The sequence below is a fragment of the Leucopleurus acutus genome (assembly GCF_964270905.1).
Source record: "Leucopleurus acutus genome assembly, chromosome: 10".
NCBI classification, from domain to species: domain Eukaryota; kingdom Metazoa; phylum Chordata; class Mammalia; order Artiodactyla; family Delphinidae; genus Leucopleurus; species Leucopleurus acutus.
The window spans coordinates 84,480,083-84,504,270 of NC_139153.1; the positions used below are offsets into that span (position 1 = coordinate 84,480,083).

The 24,188-nt window shown below is 41.2% G+C and overlaps 3 protein-coding genes across 4 annotated transcripts; all 3 read right to left on the reverse strand.

The window, feature by feature from the left end:
* Nucleotides 1-5,701: 5,701 nt before the first annotated feature.
* LOC309967946 (histone H2B type 1-L-like) lies at nt 5,702-11,003 on the reverse strand. Of its 2 annotated transcripts, none has more exons than XM_082848932.1 (3): nt 10,893-11,003; nt 9,376-9,401; nt 5,702-6,550 (listed from the first exon to the last, which is right to left on the reverse strand). In XM_082848932.1, the coding sequence occupies exon 3, from the start codon at nt 6,534-6,536 to the stop codon at nt 6,159-6,161; it is 378 nt and encodes a 125-aa protein (XP_082705058.1). In that variant the 5' UTR covers nt 6,537-6,550; nt 9,376-9,401; nt 10,893-11,003; the 3' UTR covers nt 5,702-6,158. The 2 variants fall into 2 exon arrangements, with proteins under 2 accessions (XP_082705058.1, XP_082705057.1); XM_082848931.1 differs by having other exon boundaries at nt 5,702-6,553.
* A 980-nt stretch (nt 11,004-11,983) lies between these two features.
* LOC309967358 (histone H2B type 1-M) lies at nt 11,984-21,300 on the reverse strand. Its single transcript, XM_082847949.1, has 2 exons — nt 20,881-21,300; nt 11,984-12,359 (listed from the first exon to the last, which is right to left on the reverse strand). Exon 1 carries the CDS (start codon nt 21,268-21,270, stop codon nt 20,890-20,892), a length of 381 nt encoding a protein of 126 aa, XP_082704075.1. The 5' UTR covers nt 21,271-21,300; the 3' UTR covers nt 11,984-12,359; nt 20,881-20,889.
* Nucleotides 21,301-22,376: 1,076 nt separating this feature from the next.
* H1-4 (H1.4 linker histone, cluster member) lies at nt 22,377-23,125 on the reverse strand. Its single transcript, XM_082849067.1, has one exon. The coding sequence runs from the start codon at nt 23,076-23,078 to the stop codon at nt 22,419-22,421; it is 660 nt and encodes a 219-aa protein (XP_082705193.1). The 5' UTR covers nt 23,079-23,125; the 3' UTR covers nt 22,377-22,418.
* Nucleotides 23,126-24,188: the final 1,063 nt, after the last annotated feature.

The following is a 24,188-nucleotide window of genomic DNA, read 5'->3' on the forward strand; positions in this document are numbered from 1 at the left end:
TGATATAAATATACAGGTTTATGTTTACCAACTTATTATGTTGATTCTTTATCTTGAATATTCTTAGACTTGATTACAAGCACATTTACCTTATAGAAGAGAGTTGCATAACACATATCCTGACAAAAAGTGCTGGACTGGGCCTTTCAAATCCAGGTCTTCCTGAGTCAAATCCCACCTCTTCTCTACACATCAGGAAATGAGGCAAAATGCGCAGCTCTCAAGTGGGTTACCCATTTCCTTTTCTTACCGACTGTAAACTTTCTACAGTCTCAGGATTGTCAGCATGCCACTGTATTCTTTGGTGTCCTCAGAATGGGCTTTATTCTGTGAAAACATCTTGGTTTATTGTGATACAACTGGTATTTCTTTCCAGTGAAAGTGGTTCACTGTATTATAATAAGGTATAGCTGGACAGGTGGCTCCCTAGTGTGAGATAACATTCCTGGCTTGTCTAGGAGCAGACGGGAGTATGTGACTAAGTGCTCTTTTTGGAGTGTAAGTAGAAGACACTCCCAGGCTTTAAAAGCTTTCCTCTTCCTGCCAGCTATGAAGGTGCTGATCTTGTTTGACCCAGCAGAGACCATCGGGCTCTAGGGGTGGCAGAACAATGACTTGTAAGGAACAAGAGTTCCTGATTGATCAGGAGGGGCAGAGCTGCCTCACAGAGCTGGACTAATCATAGTGTATCTGTTCCATGAACAAGACTGTCTTTAAGCTAACTTACTTTTGAGTCTCTGTTACAGCAACTTAACTTTATCATACCAAATACGGTTTTCTCAACTTATTTACCAGTATGACTGTCCTTCCATTGGCCAGAAAGCTCTTTCAAAGAAAGCTAATGCCAAGTGAGCCTCTCTCCTTGACATCTCTTCCACTGTGTTCCATGCTAGGCAGAACACAGAATAGGGGCTCATTACACGTTAGAGATGGGTGGGTGGGCTATCCATATGTCTTAAGCAGTTGTAATCTGTATATTTCAGAGTACTGTTTCCCCGAGGAGAGTAGTTCTTAACATGTGGATCAGAAGCTCCTTTGAGAAACTGGTAGAAAGTACACATATTGGACATAGATAGATATTTCATGGGGCTCATAAAAGGAATTCCCAGAGCTCCATGGATTCCTGTCAACAGCTTGGAGTCTAGGATTTTAGAGTCTGAGGTGTAAAGATCCAAAATTTAAGGCTAGAGAGGAAAGGACAGACAAAATGCATAAAGAACACATTGAAAAAGAGTAAATTTGTCACCATTTATTCACTATGTGCAATAGACCTATATACTCTCGAGAAATTAGATCAGGTCTTAACACTTCATAACTCAGAATGCAAGATAGCCCATTTGGAAAAAATTTGATTCTCAGAGGCCTGAAGGCCCAAAATGACTGTATCTCATGAGATTCGAAAGTAAATAAAAACAGTGGGGTGTTTATTTTTTAGCCTGATTAAGGAGGAAGTCCATGAATTTCTTCTTAAGGCCCTTTGAACTTGTCTTCCATTGCTAGTCTTGATAAATATATTCAACAGGGTCTCTGTCATTGAATAAATCATTTATTAAGCTTACAAGAATCATTCCCAATACCCCTTTTCAGAGATAAAAAGGAGCTGGAAAGCTTGTACAGAGGGATGCTTATTCTTTGTCTCTGTGTCTTAACCAACCGCTCTATGCCTCTGTTTCCTCATAAATGGAGAACAGTAGTTCCTATCTTACATGTTTGGGGGTGAATAACATTAAATATTTGTTAAGCATTTTGGCCAGTGCATGGTACATGGTTAATGCTCCATGTTTGGGCTATTATTATTGCTATTATAAGCATTCTTATTTCTCATGACATTTCTCAGAGGCCCAGAGAAAAAGAAAGTGGCATTTTGAACCATGAAGACATACACTTGAAGTCTTGAATTACCATTTTCTATCTTTGTGGTCTGTGGTAAATTACTAACCACTGTTCCCTTATCTGTAATGTAGGTGAAAATTCGTATTTTCGTGAGGACTGAGTGAAAACATAGGATTATGTGTTTATGCATATGTTTGACAAATATAGTTTACATATATTCTTAAGAAGTTGCAAGTGTATTAACGGAAGTTCTTTTGGATGTAAACATAAAAAAAAAACAATTCCAGATTATTTAAACAAAAAAATAATTCTCTTGAAATTTAAGTTTGCTGACCACACTTAAGCAATTAGTGAATACTCGGTCCTGTCTTTTTCTTCAGGTCCTTTTCCTAATTTCTAGGAAAACAAATCTGATTGATCCAGCTGGGCAGATGCCTGCATCGATCAAATATGATGGCCCAAGACAGAGGGTAAAAACATAATGGCCACACATGGCGCTCAGCCCTGAGTGGAGCTGTTCCTAGGAAAGAAGTAATAATTGAGTACTGAAGTTGTCCCAGATGGGGTCTGGGCCTCCCTTCAGTCCCATAACCCGAGTTCCCAGGGATCTCTATTAACTATATCCAAAGCTCATGTTTGTTCTTAGCCTTCTAGACATCACACCAACTTGGTCATGTCCTCCTTGGTGAAGTACATTATTTTCTTGACTTTTTTGACTCCGCTCTCCTGATTTTCTCCCAAACTCACTTGTCACTCTTTAGAATCTTTTGCTGTCTCTTTTTCTCTAAAGTTTGGAATGCCTCCAGGATAAACTCACTTCTTTATTCTTCCTCCATGGGTAATCTCCAATCTCATGCCATGCTGACAACATTAAAATATCTATTTCCAAAATTTCCAAAAATTTCTATGCCCAGTCCCCATTTGCCTTTGAATTCCAGACTCACATATACAACTACTCACTTGACATCTACAATGGAGTTGCTAAGGGGATTTAAAAATTGTCATGTTCCAGTCTCAGAAAACTCATCCTCTCCTAGAATTCTTGATTATCCAAGAACTTTATTAGCACTGCAGGGAAGTAGATAAGCACAGAACCTCTGGAGCCACACTGCCTTGGGTCTAACACCAGCCCCACACTTTGCTCAATTAAAAGGAGAGAAAAGTTGCATCTAGATAATGTGTATGTTGAGCAGATGAAGTGAGTTTATGTTTCTAAAGAGCTTGGCATAGTTTCCTAAACATATAAAGGGCTCAACAAATGTTAGCTACTTGATTCTTCACCCATAAAACCTAACTCTTCAATAAATCCTTTTGACTTTCTCCTCCTAAATCTAATTCTAATAATTTCACCAGAATTATTGCAATAAGCTTTCAATTTTATTCCCTGCTTCTTTCTACTTTTGATCCCATAAAATTCATTCTCCCCATAGTGGCTAGAGTTATTAAAAATTCTAAGAGTTTCCCATGACACAATAAGAATCTGGGTGCCTTCTTTTGGCCTATAAGGTCCAACATGTTCAGGTACCTGTTTAATCCCCAGCCTCATTTTTACCCCTTTACCTTACTAATCTCCTAGCATACAGACCTTATATTCATTGAGCACAAACTCCTCCCTGCCTTGGCCTGGAACTTTTATTCCCTGGGTTGTGGGTTCCCTTATCTAAAGCATCACGTAGTTACTATCACAGCACCTGGTTTTATTTCAAATAATTTCACAGGCCTCAGAACTTCTATTTGAAATATCTTGCTGAGTTATCAATGTGTTGATTATCTCTCTCCTCCCACTTGGATATCAGCCCCAGAAGATCAGCCTGTCTGTCTCACCACTGTAACTAAGGCCTCTCACAGAGGAAATCCAATCAATATTTGACAAAATACTGAATGGAATCGCTTCTCTACTGCCATTAGAGACACCTTCCTAACACTGGAGCCAATTATATCAGTCCCTGCTCTGAAGCTTTCTATAAATTTTTGTCATCTGCAAAATAAATTTAAACTTCATTGTTTGGCATCTACACCCTTCATCTTCTTCTATCATACACTTATCTTTGCCACCAGGAAGCTCATGTGGGCAGGGGCTTTGGTAGCTTGTTCTTCACCATATATTAGATGTTCTCAAAGCCTCCTACCAAATAAGCAGCACTGTATCTGCTGGGCACTTTTTAGTAAGCCCAGTCCTCAGATCTCCCCCAGAGCTAATGAACCAGAAACTTGGGAATGGGACCAGCAATCTGTCCCCTAACAAGCCCTCTGGGTGATTCTGATGCACACTCAAGTGCTTTATGTCCTCAGTACATAATTTAGTGCTTGGCACTTGAATATGAATGAACTTGGTGGGTGCTCCTTCTGTCTGCCTAGAAGGCCCTTACATCAGGCAGTGCAAGTGCCTTGCCCAAAGTCATTTGCCCTCTTCCTTTCTAATACGGACTTAATTTTGTTGAGGTGTCCCTTTCCTCCCTGTCTTGTGCTCCAGGGAAGGCAGAGTCCCTCTCTTAGCCTCAGGAATGGGGTTCTGATTCAACCACATCAATCCTAAGGGTCCCATGTCCTCTTAGTAATGATTAATTTGCGGGGCTGGGTATACATCCAGTTGTTTGTGACTGTGAGAGCCTTTAACAATGGAGGCCAACTTCCCCAAGGATATAATAATGATTAAGCTGAAATTGAAGTTGTTGATCAATAAACTGTGTGTGTGCTGGGGATGGATGTGGAATCAGGGGCATTTCAGACAGAGAAAAACGGCAAAGGCCTGGAAAAAAAACAAACAACCAAAAAACAATGAAGAAACACAAAACAAAAGGGAGAAAAAGAATCCTCTGAGGCTGGGTTGGAGAGTTAGGTGAGGGCCAGACTTTTCAGGGCTTGGGGCCATAGCAGATTTTTGATTTTTGTGAGGTGGGTGATTATCCAAGGGCTGTGAGCAGGTAAAAAACGAAAAGCCCTCACGGTGACTCTGGAATGGAAACTAAATACCCTGTGAACAGGCGAGTTTCAGGATTACCTCAGACTAAGTCAAGGTGATCAGAAACAGTCGAACTGTAATTCAGTAACCTGAAAATAAAGACTTGTTTTTGAGACAATAAAATGGAGACCAGATAGACTGGCCCTGGAGGCTGGCTAGGAGTGTTTCTCAAGGACACTGATAGCAATGCTTGGGTGGATTTGGCATTTCCATTTATGGGTGAAGTACCCTCAACTGAACCTTTTTCTCCTGACTTCCTGAAGGACACCTCTACCTTGCAGTTTCCGGACAAATGAGGGAAGAGCCCTGCTCTTTATTTCCCGGGGTTTAATCTCTTGGGCACTATGCGATCACAAACCGTAGGCTTCCAAACCTCAGTGTTCAGCTCACAACATTAAAAAGCATCTCTACTTCCATAGTTCTTCCTCTCTGCGTTCTGAGCCGACCCTGGGTCCCTCTCTTCTTCCTTGCCAGGATCCCTCCACAGTTTCTGAACCGAGCAGAGGGAGGAGATATGGAGGCAGGATAGGGCGATGGGCTCAGAAGGGAGCTCACCGGGGACAGAAAAGGACAGATTGGAGGCGGCAGAGCCAATCTTTATATTATGTGGCTACTCTAGTGAGAAGACAGGCGGCTGAATACAGAATTCTGTGAATTTTACAGGTCTAGTGTGTAAAACGAGTCAGGAGAGTGGGGAGAAGACTGCATTCTTCAAACAAAAATCTAATGACCAGGAAAGAGATAAAAGAAAATAAAAAGTTAGTAACTATTTTCCCCTTACTGGAGAGCTGCAGCCACCCAACATAATATGCTTGTAAAGAATCTTAGATAAAATGTTCAGCCAGGACTTGAAAGCCCTAGGCAAAGGGCTGGGGGTGAGGGAGTGTGAGGAAAAGGAATTAGATCCACACAAATGAACCTAGGCGGAAGACCCTCCAAAGTCATACTAAGAAAGTTCCGGTTTTAGACGGTGGGATTTTCAAACATAACTGTGGTCTCCTGGACGTTACAGCCTGACGCTTTACATAAAACCAAGACCAGAGCTTCACAAAGCACAGATTCCAGCCCAGAGAGCACCCTGTACAAATTTTATAAAGGTTACCTAGAGCTCCAAGGATTGGGGTTAGCACTAAGTGGTTTCAGTGCACATTCGCTTTAGCCGTTGGGAACCCTCATACGCGGAACAGTTGTCAGAAACCATATACAGTAGATTTGCCACCCGAGGATCTCTTGCTTTTTAAGTACTTTGCTAAGCGTTACCCCTGACACTAATTTAAATCCCAGAGTTCACGAAACCGCACAAGCTAGTGCGCAGCTCTGATTGTGAAAATGTGAAATGGCTCTGAAAAGTGGCTATAAACATTTACTTGGAGCTGGTATACTTGGTGACAGCCTTGGTACCCCCGGACACAGCGTGCTTGGCCAGCTCCCCGGGCAGCAGCAGACGTACGGCCGTCTGGATCTCCCTGGAAGTGATGGTCGAGCGCTTGTTGTAATGCGCCAGGAGCGACGCTTCTCCCGCGATGCGCTCCAAGATGTCACTGCCGAACGAGTTCATGATGCCCATGGCCTTGCACCAGATGCCAGGGTCTGGGTGGCCCTGATTCAGCACCTTGTACACGTACACGGAGTAGCTCTCCTTACGGCTACACTTGCGCTTCTTCCCATCTCTTTCCTGGGCCTCGGTCACCGCCTTCTTGGAGCCCTTCTTTGGGGCCAGAGACTTCACTAGTTCAGGCATTGTACCGTCGATGTCTTCTAAAAGAAAAGAAAACGGTGTCCGTTCCACCGGATCCTGCTTATTTGTAGACAACGTTATGCAAATGAAGACTTAGTTATGCAATTGCTGATTCGTTCGTCTTGAGGTCTGCACGCAAATAAATCATTCCAGATATACTGTCTCACTGGTCATATCCTGAGAGTTTTCCAGCAATCAGGCCACCTTCTTTAATCTAGTTAACCTATTTTATAATGAGTTCTGATTCGTTTATAACAATTCAGAATAGTTTGTTAATTTTAAAAACTAAAAGTAACTCTCTCCAGTGTTTTGAAAAATCAAGGAGGCAAAGCTCGTGGCACGGTTAGTCTCTGATTTGCAAGGCCCGTTTACAGCTCCTGGAAAAGCTGTATCTTTACATTTGAATCCAGTGAGAGGGAAAGGAAGAACTGAGAAAAAAATAGGCGGTGATCCAGACAATTCCGAGTACAGTGTTTCCCACTGTACAGAAAATGCAGAAATACAGCGTAAAAACAAAGGGCAGGGAAATAAAATTACATCACTTGAAGGGAGATAAGAAAGAAAAGAATTTCATAGCCTATAGGGCTAAAAACCTTCGAATTGGAAAGGAGAAAATCACATCCAGTTTAGCCACAAAAGAGGGTCAGAAATAGTTCTTCAGTCTAACTAGTGAAATGATAAAACAAAAACCCAAAAACTTACTAAAAATTAAGAATCCGGTGTTTAACACATTTATTTTAACTTTATTTTTATTATTACCATCATCATCATCTTCGTCTGAAACCGGCTTCTTAGTTCTTTCAGTACCATCTTTCCTTTCTGCAGAGAGGTGTCCTCCCTGAATTTGACATTTTTTCCTAACATTCCTCAGGCTCCCCAACCTTCCGCCCCCCCCCCTCCCCCCGCCCCTGCCGTGTTTCCTGAAATTAGTAACCTAGGTTCATAGCGCCTCCTAGTGACTTGTGAAGGCAAACATAAACCCCTTCAGGAAGGAAGCATCGTGAACCCAAGTTCTCTAGATATACTGTACACAGATTGATTGTGATTTATTCATTCAGTAATTATTTAGCATCTGTTACGTGCCAGGCATTCTACCAGGAACTTGGAATGTCCAAATATAAGCTTATAGTAAATGTTGTCAAATCGAAGAGGAAAACAGACACTGTGGAGGGTCAGGCATCCAAACAAAGAAGAGCCTTAGATTCCCTCTCTTTCCCTCGGGCAGTGAATTTCAGATATTGAAATTACCGAGACTATAACATAACTATTTACTGGAAGTTTGAAGAAATAAAAATGTAATAATACAATCAAGGAACAAGGGACCATCAAAACCAGGCTAAATTAAAAAAAATAATAAAATAGAACTAGAAATAAAAAAGAGCTATATTCCATAATGATAAAATAAAAATCCACTGATAAGATGTAACATTCAGGACCTTATATGCACCTGACCACACAACCACTAACTATATAAGCAACAACTGGAAGAATCAGCAAGAGAACTTCAAGTTTACAGCTGTAGGGTAAGCTCTCCTATACTACTCTTATAAATTCACATAACAAGCAAAGAAAAACAGGTATGGTTATAGAAGATTTGGACAACACAGTGAACAAACTTGATCTATCTGTGATTCCTGCACTTAACACAAAGGGACTGTCCAGTTTTTAAAAGCACACATTTAATAATTTCAAAAATTCAACACCGAGTTTAGAAAAAGTCACAATGGATACAAAAAAACCAGTTTCATATATACGGCACTCTTTTATCAGCTAATTAAAGAGCAATAGAAAATATTTTTTTTAAGACAGTAAAAATAAAACAATCTTCCCATATGCTTGGAAACTAAAAGTGCACTTCTAAATACCATGGATTAGAATATCATAAGGGAAATTATGTAATATTATGAGAGAAATATGAATGAGAATAATACATATAAAATTTGTTCGATGTATCTGAAGCTGTACTAAAAGGGAAATATATAATATTATATGCATATATTAAGGAACAAGAAACACTAAAGATATGCAAACTAGGTGTTCAACAAAAAAAGCTAAAAAAACAAGAGGAAAATAAATCAAAGTAGAAAGGATCAGCCTTAGAATTCTTAAAATGTGTTGTACTGTTGTGAATGATGTTCTATTTCAATTCCAGATAGGTCATTGCTAATATATAGAAAGGTCATGAATTTTTATGTGGTGCACATATTTACCAACCCTCTTGAGCTCTTATTAGATCTCATTGTTTATAGATTCTCACGGATTTTCACATTGACATATTATTTTAAATATGTCAACCCTGACCTGAAATTTAAAAAAAAAAAAATTAAAGAAAAAAATGGAGATAATCCATAAACCACAAGCTTGTTCTTTGAAAAACCTTACAACAATAGACAAACATCTAGAAAAACTAATGAGGAAAAAAGAAGAGAGTGTGTGTGTGAATAAATCATAGGAATAGAAAAGGGAAAGTAGCTACCAAAAAAGAGACATAAAGAACCACAAGAATGCTATGAATAACTTTTACAAAAAATTAAACTTAACAGAAAAGGATAATTTTCAAGAAAAAAATTAAGTAATGGGTTGAATAAACAAGTTATGATTATGGAAATATGACAGGTAGTTAAAAAAAAAACTCTCCTGTACTCTTCAATCTAAATTATATCAAGCATAGCTGGGTTTTACAGGTATTAATGAATTTAATTTAATTAATTTAATGAATTTAATTTAATTAATGAATTTAATTATTAATGAATTTAAGTAATTGATAATCCCTATTTTACAGAAGCCATTTCAATAGAAAAATAGCTCTCCTTTTTTTTCTTTTGCAATTGTGTACACTTACCTAAACTGGACAGGAACAATACAGACCTAGAACAAAGGGAGAAAGGAAGAGAGAGACAAGAGAAAATTATAGTCTCACTTTACTCATGAAATTCATTTTTTTTTTAAAAAGCTCTATTTGAAATGCAAGCAAATGGAAACCAAGAGACCATATTATTAAAAAAAATAATAGTATATCGTATAGGGTTTATTCCAAGGATGGAGGAAAAGTTTAACATCAAATCTGCCAGTGTAAGAAATTAATAGAGAAACACTGTTATCATTTGCATAGATACTGGGAAAATATTTGTTAGAATATGACACTCCGCCTTTATAAACATTTTTACCAAACTAGAAGAATAAGGAGTAGCTACTTACTTCATAAGGAGTAGCTACAGTGAGCACAACATTTAATAGTGTAATTTTAGAATGATTCCCAAAGAGTCAAAAGAAAGACAAAAGTTTGGTGGTACTACTCCTATTCAACATGGCACCAAGGGTCTGGCCAATACCATGAGACAAGTACAAGTAAGAAGGGTAAGGATGCAACAAGAAAAGATGTTATCTTTATTGTCTGACAATAATATGTCATTGTAAAAATTCATGAAAATCTATGAACAATTAGACCTTACAGAGCTTAAGAGCGTTGGTTGCTACATGAGCACCACATAAAAATTTATGGCTTTTCTGGAATTGAAACAGAAAAACCAGAAATCATTTACAACAGAACAACACTTTCTAAGGATTCTAAGTCCAGGAAAAAATATTCCACATCTGTATGAATAAAACTATGAAATGCAATTTGAGGATACAAAACAAGATTCACTCAAATTAAGAGATATACACTATACTATGTTTGTTTTGTGATGACTCAATATGCTAAAATGTTCATAAGCTCTAAGTGACTCAGTCTATCTGGGTAAAATTGGGATAACAATAGTTCACAGGTGTGTTACGAGTATTAAAGGAGTTAACATCTGGAAAGCACTTGGAAATGTGTCTAGGTGTATGCCAAAAGAAAAAAAAATTTTAAGTAAATAACTGGAGATGGTTGTGTGCAAACTGCACCCAGGGCTGCACTATGTTTTGCGGGCCCTATGCACTTTTGCCTTCCTGGGCCCTCTCCTCCGTGAAAATTATAAGAAAAATAATAACATTATTAAAATTATATAAACACTAAAATATTAGTATTACACAGAACGTTTTCATCGACCTAAAAGTTTATTTTAAATTGTGATTTTAGAAGAAATTAAAATATTTTCGTAAGCCTCTAAAAGTACTGTGGGCCGTAGGGTCTGTGTCTACCGTAGCCTAATAAATGTAGGCCCCTCGTGCATCTCAAGATGAAATTTGAAACACATATATTCAAGTGGGAAGTAATAAAAATTCACACATACATATACACGCACTTAATCCTCACACAAAGTGCCCTAGAAATGTGTTGATAATAAATAGGGTGGTGCAAGAAAGGTGTCCAGGGGATTAGTTATGAGGGAAAGCGTCAGCTCAGAAAAAGTCGAGAGAGGAGAAAAAAACTACCGGAGGGCTGCTGCCCTGTTTCTCGGTCTTCAAACTGCTCGGTTCCCCGTTTTAATCTGCGCACGTCCTCATGGACTGTTGGGACTCTCCAGTATCCAGCGGGGAAAAGCTGGATTGGCAAAGCCTGCGCATCAGCAGGTGGCTGCCACGCGAAATCTCGCGCGCGCAAGCGGCTGGCGGAAGCCTGCAGCTTACTGGAGACCCCCGGGGCGGCGGGGAGGTGGGGGGAGCCGAAGTGACGTAACGTGGCGTATGCGTAACGTGGAGCTCTGGGAGAAGCCGCGGAACGTGAGGTTGGGTGAGACGATCCAATGAGGGAGCCGGCGCGGAGCGGCGAGGCGGGACGGCCCTTGGACAGACCCTGCGTGGGGGGGCGTGGCTACGGGCGGGAGCAGACAGAGGCCGGGCGTGGAACGCCACGTTATTCTTTCCACCCTTGCGTGGCCGTACCGGAAGGAGGTGCCCATTTTCAGGACTTGACGCTTCCAGTTTAAACCTCAAGGTGATTTTTCAGTCTTGTGCGGCTATTTGGTAGTATCATTTCAGGGACATCCCAAGTCGTAATTTAAAGCACAGTTCTCTAGGTGTGATCCCCGACCAGCAGCCTCAGCACCACCTTGATAATTTAGAAATGCAAATTACTGGATCCTACTCCAGGTCTAGTGAAACAGAAACTGTGAGGTGGGGCCCAGCAATCTGTTTTTAAAAATCCCTCAAGGGAATTCCCTGGCTGTCCAATGGTTAGAGCTTCGAGCTTTCACTGCCGAGGGCGCGCGTTCAGTCCCTGATTGGGGAACTAAGATCCCGCAAGCCGCGAGGCGCGGCCAAAAAAAGAAGAAAAAAAATCCTTCAGGTGAGAAGTAATGTGTTCCCCTTAATTCAGATGTTGAAGGTGACCTCTTAAATGTCAGCTTAGCTAAACTAAGTTTTTACTTTCGAGATTGTTAACAAAGCCAAAACAGTTCTTAGGTCTTACCCACTCAGAACTTAATGCCAGAAAATAAACTGAAATATAAATAAATTGTCCAGAAAGGGAAGATCTTAGGAGAAGAATTTGAATCAACAATGAAAGCGGAATTTCAATTATCCATAGAGTTTATTAAATATAGCGTCTCATTTACAAATGTTTTGCTATCCTTTCAGACTTCCCCCAGCAAAGGTAGTCCACGGTAAATAATGAGTTCCCAGTAATTATGCCTGTAACAGAAGTAAATTCTGTTTTTATTATGTAAATAAAAATAAAATGAAAAAGCTAAAACACCTTGTTTAGGCTCTTCCACTCGGGTAGTGATCTCCTTTTGATAAGTCAGTGTGCAGCAAATCAGGATGGGTAGGATTTTGGTGGGACATACACACTAATCTATCATCTCAGGCAGGTCAGACATCATACTTCATAACTTCTACGGCCAGATTCTCATTTTCAGTTACTGTTTGCATTCATTTCTTCTCTGCACTCATGTCTCTCCCCTGATTGAAGAAATAAGAAAGGTTTATATATTAGGTGCCATTTTGCCATCAACATTAATATCTGCTATACAAAGAAGAGGGTTCTGTTTACATACGCTTGTATAATGTGCTATGAGGAATCTCTGCTCCAGTGTTACCTACACTTTAGTCATTATTAGCATTAACACGTAATAACTCAAACCATGCTCAGTCAAGAGATATTTCTCAATAATGTAATCTTTGTTTCAAATCTCCCAACTACCATTACTGGGGCGGAATTCAAATAGTTCAAAAGCTTATATTCTCTCCCTTTAGTTTTTGACCTGAAGAGAATTAGTCACTCTGATTTTCATTTTAATTCAGAGATTAAGGAAAATATAACAATTGCTAACAACTGCTAAGTGCTTACGAAATGACTATAACTGTTCTAAGAGCTTTACACAAATTATGTCAATCCTTAATATAACTCTAAGAAGTAATGCATTATTATTATTCTCCTTGTATAGATGAAGAAAGTGAGACCCAGAAGAGTCACTCATTCAATTGAACCATTTCAACAACCAGATCTGGCCTCTATTCCTGTTGTTGCAGACGTATGTGTATTTTAATTAATTAATTAATTATGTCGTGCTGCAAATGGTTACTGAGAGCCTACTGTGTCTGAAACAGTCAAGGCATTAGGGAGTCAGTAGCAAAAAAGACTAACCCTGCTCCAATGAGCTTACAATCTTGAGAATGGGGAGGGGAAACAAATAATAAACAAACTTATGTCAATAAGTACTAAGTATAACAAAGAAGAATGAATGGAGGAAAGTAAAAAATGGGATAGGGAGGTATCATTTTACATCTGCTGGTCAGAGAAAGTCTCCCAGATATGATACCATTTTAATTAATCCACTCAACCTAAAACCCAAGAAATGTGGAGAATATTTCAGTTATGTAACAGGTATTATACCCAGCTGAAATACCAAACACATGACTAAGCCTGTCCACCCACTGCCTCTCTCCTATCACAGTCTTTTATAGGCTTCTCTTTGGTCGCTAGGCCCTTTCCCTCCCTTTTGTAGTAGTTTGACTCCTCATTTTCTCTCACCTTTCTTCTTTTCCCCATGCTCCTCCTCCTTCTTTCCTAAAAAAAATAGCTATAATTTGGCTGTGATATTGTTTTGTATTTATGAAATACAGCTTAACATTCACTGTTAAAACTTTTAAACAAAACTCTAAAGCATAACTCCTTTAGTTTTCTACAATTCCTGTTCCCTGTGCATGATGGCAAATTTCATGGTTTATGAAAGGAAGAGCCACTCAAATGCTGCTTTTCATGTAAAGGAGCCTTTTCTTCTATTTAGCACTAAATGCCCATGCCACCAACATGAAACTTTCCCCAAACTTTTCCCAAAGTTGAACTCTACCTCTCCTAAGTCTTCTTTTCCTGCAGCTAGGGTTTGGAGGGAAGTTGGGAGTATGAATCGAGAAGACTGCTGAAGTTGTTCATCTGAATAAAGTACAAAAATTAGTCTTCCAAAAGAAATCTTATAATTTCTGGGTTCACAGTTTATCTAAGTATGCAGAAATATGTGACAGGAGAATCATAAAAAGCAAATAGTTGTAGAACTCAAGTTACAGTCGATAGATATCTAATTCAAAATTGTAAAAATATAGTTTTTCTTATGACTTTGTTCAGAATTAACCTTATCCAAGGAGGTATGGCCTTTGCCCTTTGATGGAATGTGATCTGTAGGCCCTTGGAATGTCCTGCATGATAAGAGTTATCTTTGTTTACCAGGAGGCATTGAGCTACACTGGATAGTGTAATAGGATCATTTATGTTGGGTGCTTTGGGCCATGCCATATCTGTACTAGATCCAGAGGAACTGGATACTAAAGATCCAGTCTGGACACCAAGGCTTGGGTGAGTTTCCCTAGTTGGCCATACATATTGTGTTGTCACACATTGTTGCAGGAAGGTGTTGTTAACACTCCATGACTCCACTGGGAAAGGGTTACCGGAAGCTCTGTGTTTGGAACCCTCCTAGATTCTGCTCCATGTGTCTCTTCCCTTTGCTGATTTTGCTTTGTGTTCTTTTGCTATAATAAACCCTAACCTTGAGTATAATAGCTTTTAGTGAATTCTGTGGGTCCTTCTAATAAATTATCTAATCTGAGGGTAGTTTTGGAGAGACCTCTGAACCCTGAAGTTGGTGTCAGATGTGTGAGTGCAGCCTTATGGACTGTTTTTAGCTCTGCACTATGTCAAAATGGTATTATTATTATTTTTATATGCAGTTTTTATGTTTTTAATATTTATTTGGTTATACCAGGTCTTAGTTGCAGCAGGTGGGCTTCTTAGTTGTGACTTGCTGGCTCCTTAGTTGCGGCATGCATGTGGGACCTAGTTCCCGGACCAGAGATCGAACCCAGTCACCCTGCATTGGGAGCGTGGAGTCTTATCCACTGCGCCACCAGGGAAGCCCCACAATGGTATTAATATTACTATATTTTTTTATCACTCAAATATTGGGATGATTTTTTTTGCCTTAATTTAATGAATTTGGTAGTTCCCACATGAGCCTAAGTCTATTCACCTAACTGCAGACTTCCAAAGAGTGATAAACACTTGTTTGGGCCTTAGTGAAAGATAAAGGGAAATGAAAGCAGTTAACTGTAAGCTTCCTTGACGATCTTACAAAACTGAGGGCTCCTGGAAGTCAAGGACAACCTTATTTCTCTTTGTATCTCCAGTGCCCATGCCAGTGACTAGCCCAGACACATTCAATGACTATCTCTTAAATAAATTGATTTATAAATAAATATGCAAACTACTGCCATGGCACAATTTGCTAGGACATTTTGACACACATCAAGAATCTCCTGATAGGGCTTCCCCGGTGGTCCAGTGGTTGAGAGTCCGCCTGCCGATGCAGGGGACGCGGGTTCGTGACCCGGTCCGGGAGGATCCCACATGACGCGGAGCGGCTAGGTCCGTGAGCCATGGCCGCTGGGCCTACGCGTCCGGAGCCTGTGCTCCGCAACGGGAGAGGCCGCAACAGTGAGAGGCCCGCATACCACAAAAAAAAAAAAAAAAGAATCTCCTTATAAACCTTCATAACTGAATTCTTCACTTTAGTTTCTTCTTTTATGGAGTTTCTGCTAACTCTTAATCTGTTACCTTACACTTGAAACATTGTATTTTTTTACTCATCATCAATCTTCACTCCTATATTTTAAATAAATTTTTGTTACCTTTAATTTCTTGTCAATTTTAAATTTCATTACCATTTTCTATATTATTATTTTCTCCTATTTTCTTTTTTTTTTTTTTTAATTTATTTATTTTGGGCTGTGTTGGGTCTTCGTTTCTGTGCGAGGGCTTTCTCTAGTTGTGGCAAGCGGGGGCCACTCTTCATTGAGGTGCGCGGGCCTCTCACTATCGCGGCCTCTCTTGTTGCGGAGCACAGACTCCAGACGCGCAGGCTCAGTAATTGTGGCTCACGGGCCCAGTTGCTCCGCGGCATGTGGGATCTTCCCAGACCAGGGCTCGAACCCGTGTCCCCTGCATTGGCAGGCAGATTCTCAATCACTGCGCCACCAGGGAAGCCCTCCTATTTTCTTTTTTATTTTAATTTATTTATTTTTGGCTGTGTTGGGTCTTCCTTGCCGTGCACGGGCTTCTCATTGCGGTGGCTTCTCCCACTGCGGAGCACCAGCTCTAAGCGAGCGGGCTTCAGCAGTTGTGGCTTGCGGGCTGTAGAGTGCAGACTCAGCAGTTGTGGCGCATGGGCCTAGTTGCTCCTTGGGATGTGGGATCTTCCCGGACCAGGGCTCGAACCCGTGTCCCCTGAACCAGCAGGCAGACTCCCAACCATTGCACCACCAGGGAAGCTCTATTTTCTCCTATTTTCATATACCACAGTATTTTCTGAAATTTTAATTTTTTACTATATTTATTTTCTTCTTTGTTTTCTTTTTCAAAAAGACCAAACGTATTAGTTTGTTGGACATTCCAAAACAATCGTGCACCAGAGATTTGCTTTCCTGATTGCAGTTTAGGATTTCTCAGATGAATTAATTCAATTCATTCAATATTTTAAAAAGTACCTGCTGGGCTTCCCTGGTGGCGCAGTGGTTGAGAGTCTGCCTGCCGATGCAAGGTACATGGTTTCGTGCCCCGGTCCGCGAGATCCCACATGCTGCGGAGCGGCTGGGCCCGTGAGCCATGGCCGCTGAGCCTGCGCGTCCGGAGCCTGCGCTCCGCAACGGGAGAGGCCACAACAGTGAGAGGCCCACGTAACGCAAAAAAAACAAAAAAAACAAAAACCTGCTATGTGCTGAGATAATGTTTTATTTCACTGCAGAGGCCGCTATTTTGTCCTTTACAATCTCAGAGAAAAGTCCATCAGGACATCATGTGGGAGTTTTATTGACTTTGTCTCTGTGGATAGTGGTCTATTATAGTCTAGGTTGCTGGAATTCCTAAAAATCTACCAAGTATAAAGGTATTAAGTTCAGGTGATTTTACAACTTATTTCTATCTAATCTTTAAAGCACAAATACTTTTTACATTCAAGTATTTAAAGCATAAAAAGAATGATGTGGTGGTTTTAAAATATGTCCACAAATTTTTAAAATATCCTTACCTCAAAAGTGGATTCTAATTCTCTTCTGAATATATGCTAGGTTTAAGTGACTTGCTTCTAAAGAATAGAAAGTGGCAGAAGCGTCAGTGTGTGATGTTCGAAACTAGGTTGCAGAAGGCATTCCTGGCACTCTCTTTCTCTATATAATTTCTCTTTCTGTGGGATAACAGCTAACGTGTTTTGAAGCGTCATTTAGCCCTCCAGAGAGGTCCATGTGGCAAGGAGCTGAGTTCCTCCTGCCACCAGCCACCAGGAACTTGTCTGGCATCCAAGATGGCATTCAAGCCATCTTGGAAGGGAATCCTCCAGCTACAGTCTGGAGCCTATGCTCCAGATGACTGCAGCCTATGCTTACATCTTGACTTCAACCTCCTGAGAGACCCTGAGTCATAACCACCCAGCTAAGTCACTTCTGGATTCCTGATCACAGAAACTGAATGAGATAATAAATGTCCATTGATTTAAGCTGCTCAGTTTGGGGATAATTTATTATAAAGCAGTAAATAATAAAGGAGAGCCCTACAGTGAAGTTTATGAAGCTACCATAACCTTAAGGACAAAATCTGATTAAGTTAAACCCAAAAGAGAAAATCATAGAATGATTTTATATATGAATAGTAGAGATTTTAAAAATCCACGTAAAATATTAAAATTTATCCAGCCATTATTTAAGATAATAATACAACATGACCAAATAAGATTTGTCCTAGGACTGGAAGCATGGATTAACATTAGAAAATCTACATGTACTTAACTGCAAAAGGTTAAAGGAGTAAAAGGACATTATTTCATCAGATGACAAAACTTCATAAATCATTCCTAATAAAAACTCTTAAAAAAGAATTAAAAGGAAACTACATTAGCACAATAAAGACTACTCTCTCACACACACACGTGCTCACACACACAGGTATTATTATAAATAATGAACTACCAAAGCTATTTCCATGAAAAGGAGAAAAAAGATGGTGACATCTAATAGCATGTCTAATATGAAATAGTTTGTGATTTTAGTTAACACAATAACAAGATAAAAGAGATTAAGAGAAATTGTTATTGGGAAGAATATCAAAGATTTTTTATTTGCTAATGACAGTATTATATGCAATGAAAATCAAGATAGTCCATTAAATATGGATTAGCATTAACAGAAGTTTTAGCTAGAGACAAAATGCATGTAAATAATCAGTCACTCAAGTCCTCTCCCCCCAAGAATTTCAAACAGTGCTTTGGTCTGATGCCACGTGTCCACACAGATTAGAAGGCACAACCCTATGAAAATCAGCATTATATTTGTTGTAAGAATGTATATGGTTTAGTCTAGTGTCACACAGTAACCCTTTCTGTTGTATCATTTTTCACTACATTTATTTTTCATTGTATGAGTAATCCATCAATTCTAAAAAACTGTCAGCCATGATCATTTGAATCTCACATCTGCATCATTTTCTGCGTGTCCTGCTACTATGATTAGATGCATGCCAGACAATTTTACTACTAATTCCAGATCTCTTAAACTCACTTTTACATTCGTCTCTTTTCATTTTGGATAATTCCTTGTGATCTGGTTATATAATTCATGAAAATTCTTCAGCTGGGTCCAACTGGCTATTAAAATCATCCAGTAAGCTTTTAATTTCAGTTCTGTTATAATTTTATATGTATATATATAACTTGTTATATATATAATTTTATATGTATTATATAAATTTATGTTTATATTATATTTATATATTATATATAATTATATATATAATTAATTATAGAATAGTAACATTTGTTTCTATAGAAAACAAATAGAAATTCTAGAAATAAATGTATATATATTTCTAGAATTTCTATTTTTTTTTTCAAATCTATGTGATCATTCTTTGTATCCTCTTAATCCCGCACATATTTTTTTTTTAAGATATTAAAGTTAGGCACTTGAAGTCTGTATCTGTTAATTTGTGCTTTTGTTTTCATTGTCTGTTGCTCTTGGTCATGGTGCCTTATCTCATGGTGTGTTTGGTTAATTTCGGTTGTGAAGCTGCTCATTCATTTTCTTGGATATTTGTCTGTGAAGGTTTATTGAGGCCTAAAGTGAAGCTTATTCTTCCAGAGAGGATTTGTATTTGCTTTTAGCAGGTGCTCAGGGGCACCAGGGATATCCCTGGTGATATTTGGGATATCCCTAAATTAAATTCTCTGGTGATATTTGGGATATCCCTAAATTAAATCAGGTGCTCAGGGGCACCAGGGATATCCCTGGTGATATTTGGGATATCCCTAAATTAAATCCCTGGTGATATTTGGGATATCCCTAAATTAAATTCTCAGCCTGGGTGTTTTGAATCCTTGTGGTATTAAAGCTGAGACAAGTAAGTGTGAAGTCTGGCTTGTAGTCCGAATTCTCAGCAGTGGAATCTACTCAGCACCAACGTTCAGGGCAGACTGTTTGCCATCATCTATGGTGAGTGTGTTTGTGTGTTTATTTCTAGTTCATTTTGGTCTGGTGTCTCAGCTTCACTGGGAAAGAGTTCTTATCATGCTCCCCACCATGGCCAGGCGTCACATAACACCCTAAAAAACAAAGCGCAAGTTTGGGTGAAGTCAGCTGTGGTGCTTGGGGTTTCACGTGGGCCAAGCCCCTGGGACCGAGAGTTCCTTAGTTTTGTGGTGGCTCTTCCTTGCTTTTATAAATTAAAAAATATACTATTCTGGATTTTAATCGTTCATCCAAGTACCCAGCTTGCCATATTATGGAAAATCTATCCCCATAATCCATGAATCCCTGTTTCTTTGGGAGATCGTGAGAACCCTAAAGTTTCTAAATTCATTCCTCCCTCAGCCAACAATACCCTCCACCTAAATTTTCCATCTCAACCAGCACTTCATTCCCAGCCCAGCCTCATCTACCTGGCAATTTTCTTGGTGACCTCTGACCATTGATTCCTCTCCTCCCGGCCACTCCCTCCCAGCCCCTCTGGACCTCTTTTCAGAGATTTATCTTCCCGACAGAATCTATTCCTCAGCAGTGAAAACCTTTACCCCTATCCTACCGGCCAGAAAAGGCTTTCATTCTCATTCTACTTCCTCTCCGTCCTTGACGCTCTGGGACATCCGGTAAAGCGGAGAGGGTGCTGAAAAGGGGGCCTCAGATCAGGCGCCTTAACTGATTGAGTACTGTGCTTCCCTCTTGTGACCCAGAGGACTTTAAAGCTGAATGCTGCCCCCAAAGGACTATAAATTAAATATGACTTTCTGGGAAAGAAGATACAGTAGCTGACAGGGTTTGAAGGCTTCCCTTTCCCTTTCCTCGGTGCCTAGGCTCCTCCTCTCCCTCCCCCACCCGCTGCTCAGAGCTTCAAGCAGAAACTGCACCAATTACAAAGCAAGAAAACCAGAAAAACCTGTGTAACATTTCAGTGAAAACTCCCATTTCCTTCAGCATTTTTCCCAGAAATACATGTCTATATGTTTGTTTTTTTTTAAAAAAGGAAAGAAATGGAAAAGCTCCGAGCAGAATGAAGTCAGAGCATGCGCCTTCGTGCTCTGGGTAAGGGGTCATCGCCAAATTCCGGATCAACCTTAGGATCAACTTGGAGACCTACACACGAAGAGGAAAGCTGCACACTTGAAATGGCATTTTCAGTGCAAATTGGTATCTGGTTATGTGGTATCATGGCTCTATGGAAGTGTACTTGCCCATAGTGAGCGCGCAATTAACAGCACATATTGTTATTTTCTAAGTTCCTCATAAGTATTTTCTACGCGGCTGTATTAGTTAAAGAACAGTAGTGAAGCTTTAAATTTGGCAGGAGACATCCGGAAATAACCTTTGGAATGAAAGGATTACAACTCATCTGCTGAAAGCATGCGTGGCTCTTAAAAGAGCCTTTGGGATTAGGTGTAAAGACGCTTACTTGGCAAGTTTACTTGGAGCTGGTGTACTTGGTGACAGCCTTGGTGCCCTCAGACACGGCGTGCTTGGCCAGCTCCCCGGGCAGCAGCAGGCGCACGGCCGTCTGGATCTCTCTGGAAGTGATGGTCGAGCGCTTGTTATAATGCGCCAGGCGCGACGCCTCGCCCGCAATGCGCTCGAAGATGTCGTTGACGAACGAGTTCATGATGCCCATGGCCTTGGACGAGATGCCGGTGTCCGGGTGGACCTGCTTCAGCACCTTGTACACGTACACGGAGTAACTCTCCTTGCGACTGCGCTTGCGCTTCTTGCCATCCTTCTTCTGCGCCTTGGTCACCGCCTTCTTGGAGCCTTTCTTCGGGGCCGGAGCGGACTTGGTGGGTTCTGGCATTGTAGCGTTAAAAATTCGAACACTAACGCTAACACCTGGGAAAAGAGTCGCCCCCGCTGAGGCCACATTTACTTATAGATGCGGTATTCAAATTAGGTTAGTAAGATTTCGCTCATGATTGGATTAATTTTATTGTGGCGTCACAAACAGGAATGTAAATGATACTAGCAGGTCTACCTTTTCATTGGCTGTTTAGTTAGTGTGCTTTGACCCAATCAGACGGGCCTACACTAGACTACCCATAGCTAGTACAAATAGCCTTTTGAAGCACCTGCACTGTGTATTTCACAGCAAGCAGATGAAAGGAAATGACAACACGCTAGCTTTAAGTTAGTAACTGAAAGCAACTTCTCTGTTCCTTTGGATAACTTCGTGCATTGGTTCGGGCCCCGCAACTAGTCACCGTGTTAATGTCCAGCTGGAGCTGGTGGACAAGCTCGTAAACGCATTACCCCGCGCCCTGGGCAGCTGACCAATAAGTAGCCACTACCTGCACATAACGTGCTGGGCTGGGTCACCCTCTTAAAAGTTCACAATTCTTAACCTCTTCGTCCTCTATCAGAAGTCCTGATAATTTTTGTTACTTATTAACCATGATGCTTAAAATACTTGGGAGTATTTTTCTCGCAAACTTGCCAGTTTTGCCTGTCGGCATGCCCTTGTTAAGCAAAGAAAATGCAAGTGGCTCATTAAATGATAAACCGTCTTTCGTGCAATGGGGTAAACATTTAAATTTCACTTTAGTGGTCTCCAGACACCTACAGAACGTAGTGCCTGATACAGTGGGGGGAGACTTCCTGCCCCTGAGTTTGTGTTCTCCCTTACCGCGCCCTTTGGGGCTAAGTGGGGACTTTCAACCAGCGGTCTCCACTCTCTGCATACTGGAGCCTAAAACAAGCTTACGCTCAGGCCTGTCCCCTGGTCAGTCTAACCGCACTCTCACCAGTTTCCTAAAGGGACTGTCACATTGTAACAGCCGAGGCCATCAAGACCCACCCCAGGGAGGGCCGCCCCTCACTTGCAGCCTTTCACTCCTAACCACGCCCCCTTAAAACGTGCCAACAGCTCTTTTCCTGATATCTTTGGGTGGCTCTGAAAAGAGCCTTTGGGTTGTGTCGAGCTTCTAAGCCTTAGGCCAAAGCAACTTCCTATTTCTTCTTGGCTGCCGCCTTCTTTGGCTTGGCTGCCTTAGGTTTGGCGGTCTTTGGTTTAGCCGCCTTGGGCTTCACCGCCTTAGCTTTCGCTGGGCTCTTGGGCGCCTTCTTCGGCTTGGCTGCTTTCGCTTTTTTCGGACTCTTTGCTTTTTTGGCTCCTGCAGCCGCGACAGGCTTCTTTGCCTTCTTTGGGGTCTTCTTGGCGCTCTTCTTGGGGGTGGCCGCCCCCGTCGCCTTCTTGGGCTTCTTAGCCCCTCCTGCGGGCTTCTTGGGCTTGGCCGCGCCCGCCTTCTTGGCTTTGGGCTTAGCCTCCCCGGTGGCCGCCTTCCTGTTCAGCTTGAAAGAACCCGAGGCGCCGGTGCCCTTGGTCTGTACCAGAGTGCCCTTGCTCACCAAGCTCTTGAGACCCAGCTTGATCCGACTGTTATTCTTCTCTACATCGTAGCCCGCGGCCGCCAGCGCCTTCTTGAGCGCAGCCAGAGACACGCCGCTGCGCTCCTTGGAGGCGGCGACAGCCTTGGTGATGAGCTCGGACACCGGGGGCCCAGACGCTTTGCGCTTTGCGGCACCTGCAGCCTTACGGGCCTTCTTTTTCACCGGCGTCTTCTCGGCAGGGGCCGGTGCAGCAGGCGCGGCGGGCGCAGTCTCGGACATGTTGAAAGCGATTGTTGGGAAAGCAATTCGAGCCGGAAGCAGAGGCACTGGCCGGGACTCGGGCCGCGCCGCTGCGCCCGCCCGTTTATATAGGGCGGAGCTGCGCCGTGATTGGTGCGCTGTCCAGCCCGCCTCGCTGGCAGCCTCAGAGTGTCCTCTCGGATCCCGAGTTGTGTTTGTTACACCTCAAAAAATGCCAAAAATATCAAAATTCTCTGCACTGAATTGCCCGATTTTTCCCAGAAAATGATCCCCGAAGTCTCAGGCTTCACTCAGGTCTCAAATTATGAGGAAAGCACAAAACCTTATGCCAAAACCCAGCAATATTTCCCGCCGTGCTTGTCAAATTTCAACTCAGAGAAACAAAACTTTCTATTTTCTTCGTAAATTATAAACCGATCTTTAACTGTGGAGTTTTCTGACCTCTCAAATATGATTCTCCAAGTGGTTAGGTTCTTATAGGTCCAAAAAGCATGTAACTGGCATTAGGATTTTTATTACAAATCTGCACTTAAGTGAGGGAAGTAACACAGGCTCCTCTGAGAGTCCTGTCTATTGAGCCGAGGGCATTTGAGTTCATCAAACTGGTTTAGTTTAATGCTAAACAAATTATTGCCCATATGAGGTTAAATGTTGGACCCCTGGGACATCAACGTATGCAGCCATGGTTTTATTTCTTTCTGTTGCGTCTGGGTTTTTAAACAATTCCTTAGGATAATTCTTTTCCTGTCTGCTCCCAGGGGTTGGGGGAGGGGCGGATGCTTCTCCTCCTCTGGACAACTGCTCCATGAGTTTAGATACCTTGAATTCAGGATATTTGGGAAGGAAAGGGAGTCCAAAACACAGGATACACAGATGGAAAAGGATTAATTTTCAAATAACACGCAGATGTTTTCTATGAAGTCACTGGAAGCGGAGGCGCACTTGGAAGAATTTGTTTGCAGTCTTGGTGAGTTCTTTTGGCACATGCTTCAGGATCAAATAGAAATATACTCTTTAGAGTTGGAATTCAAGCGTTGATCATAAGGGGAACTAAATGGAAACTGTAGATTATAACATATCTATTCCCTTTACTGGAGAAACCCAGACCCTGTTATCACTGAATAACTG

Bases quoted from the DNA above. Each gene is read 5' to 3' on its own strand.
- LOC309967946 (XM_082848932.1), bottom strand. From the start codon at position 6,536: ATGCCTGAACTAGTGAAGTCTCTGGCCCCAAAGAAGGGCTCCAAGAAG.
- LOC309967358 (XM_082847949.1), bottom strand. From the start codon at position 21,270: ATGCCAGAACCCACCAAGTCCGCTCCGGCCCCGAAGAAAGGCTCCAAG.
- H1-4 (XM_082849067.1), bottom strand. From the start codon at position 23,078: ATGTCCGAGACTGCGCCCGCCGCGCCTGCTGCACCGGCCCCTGCCGAG.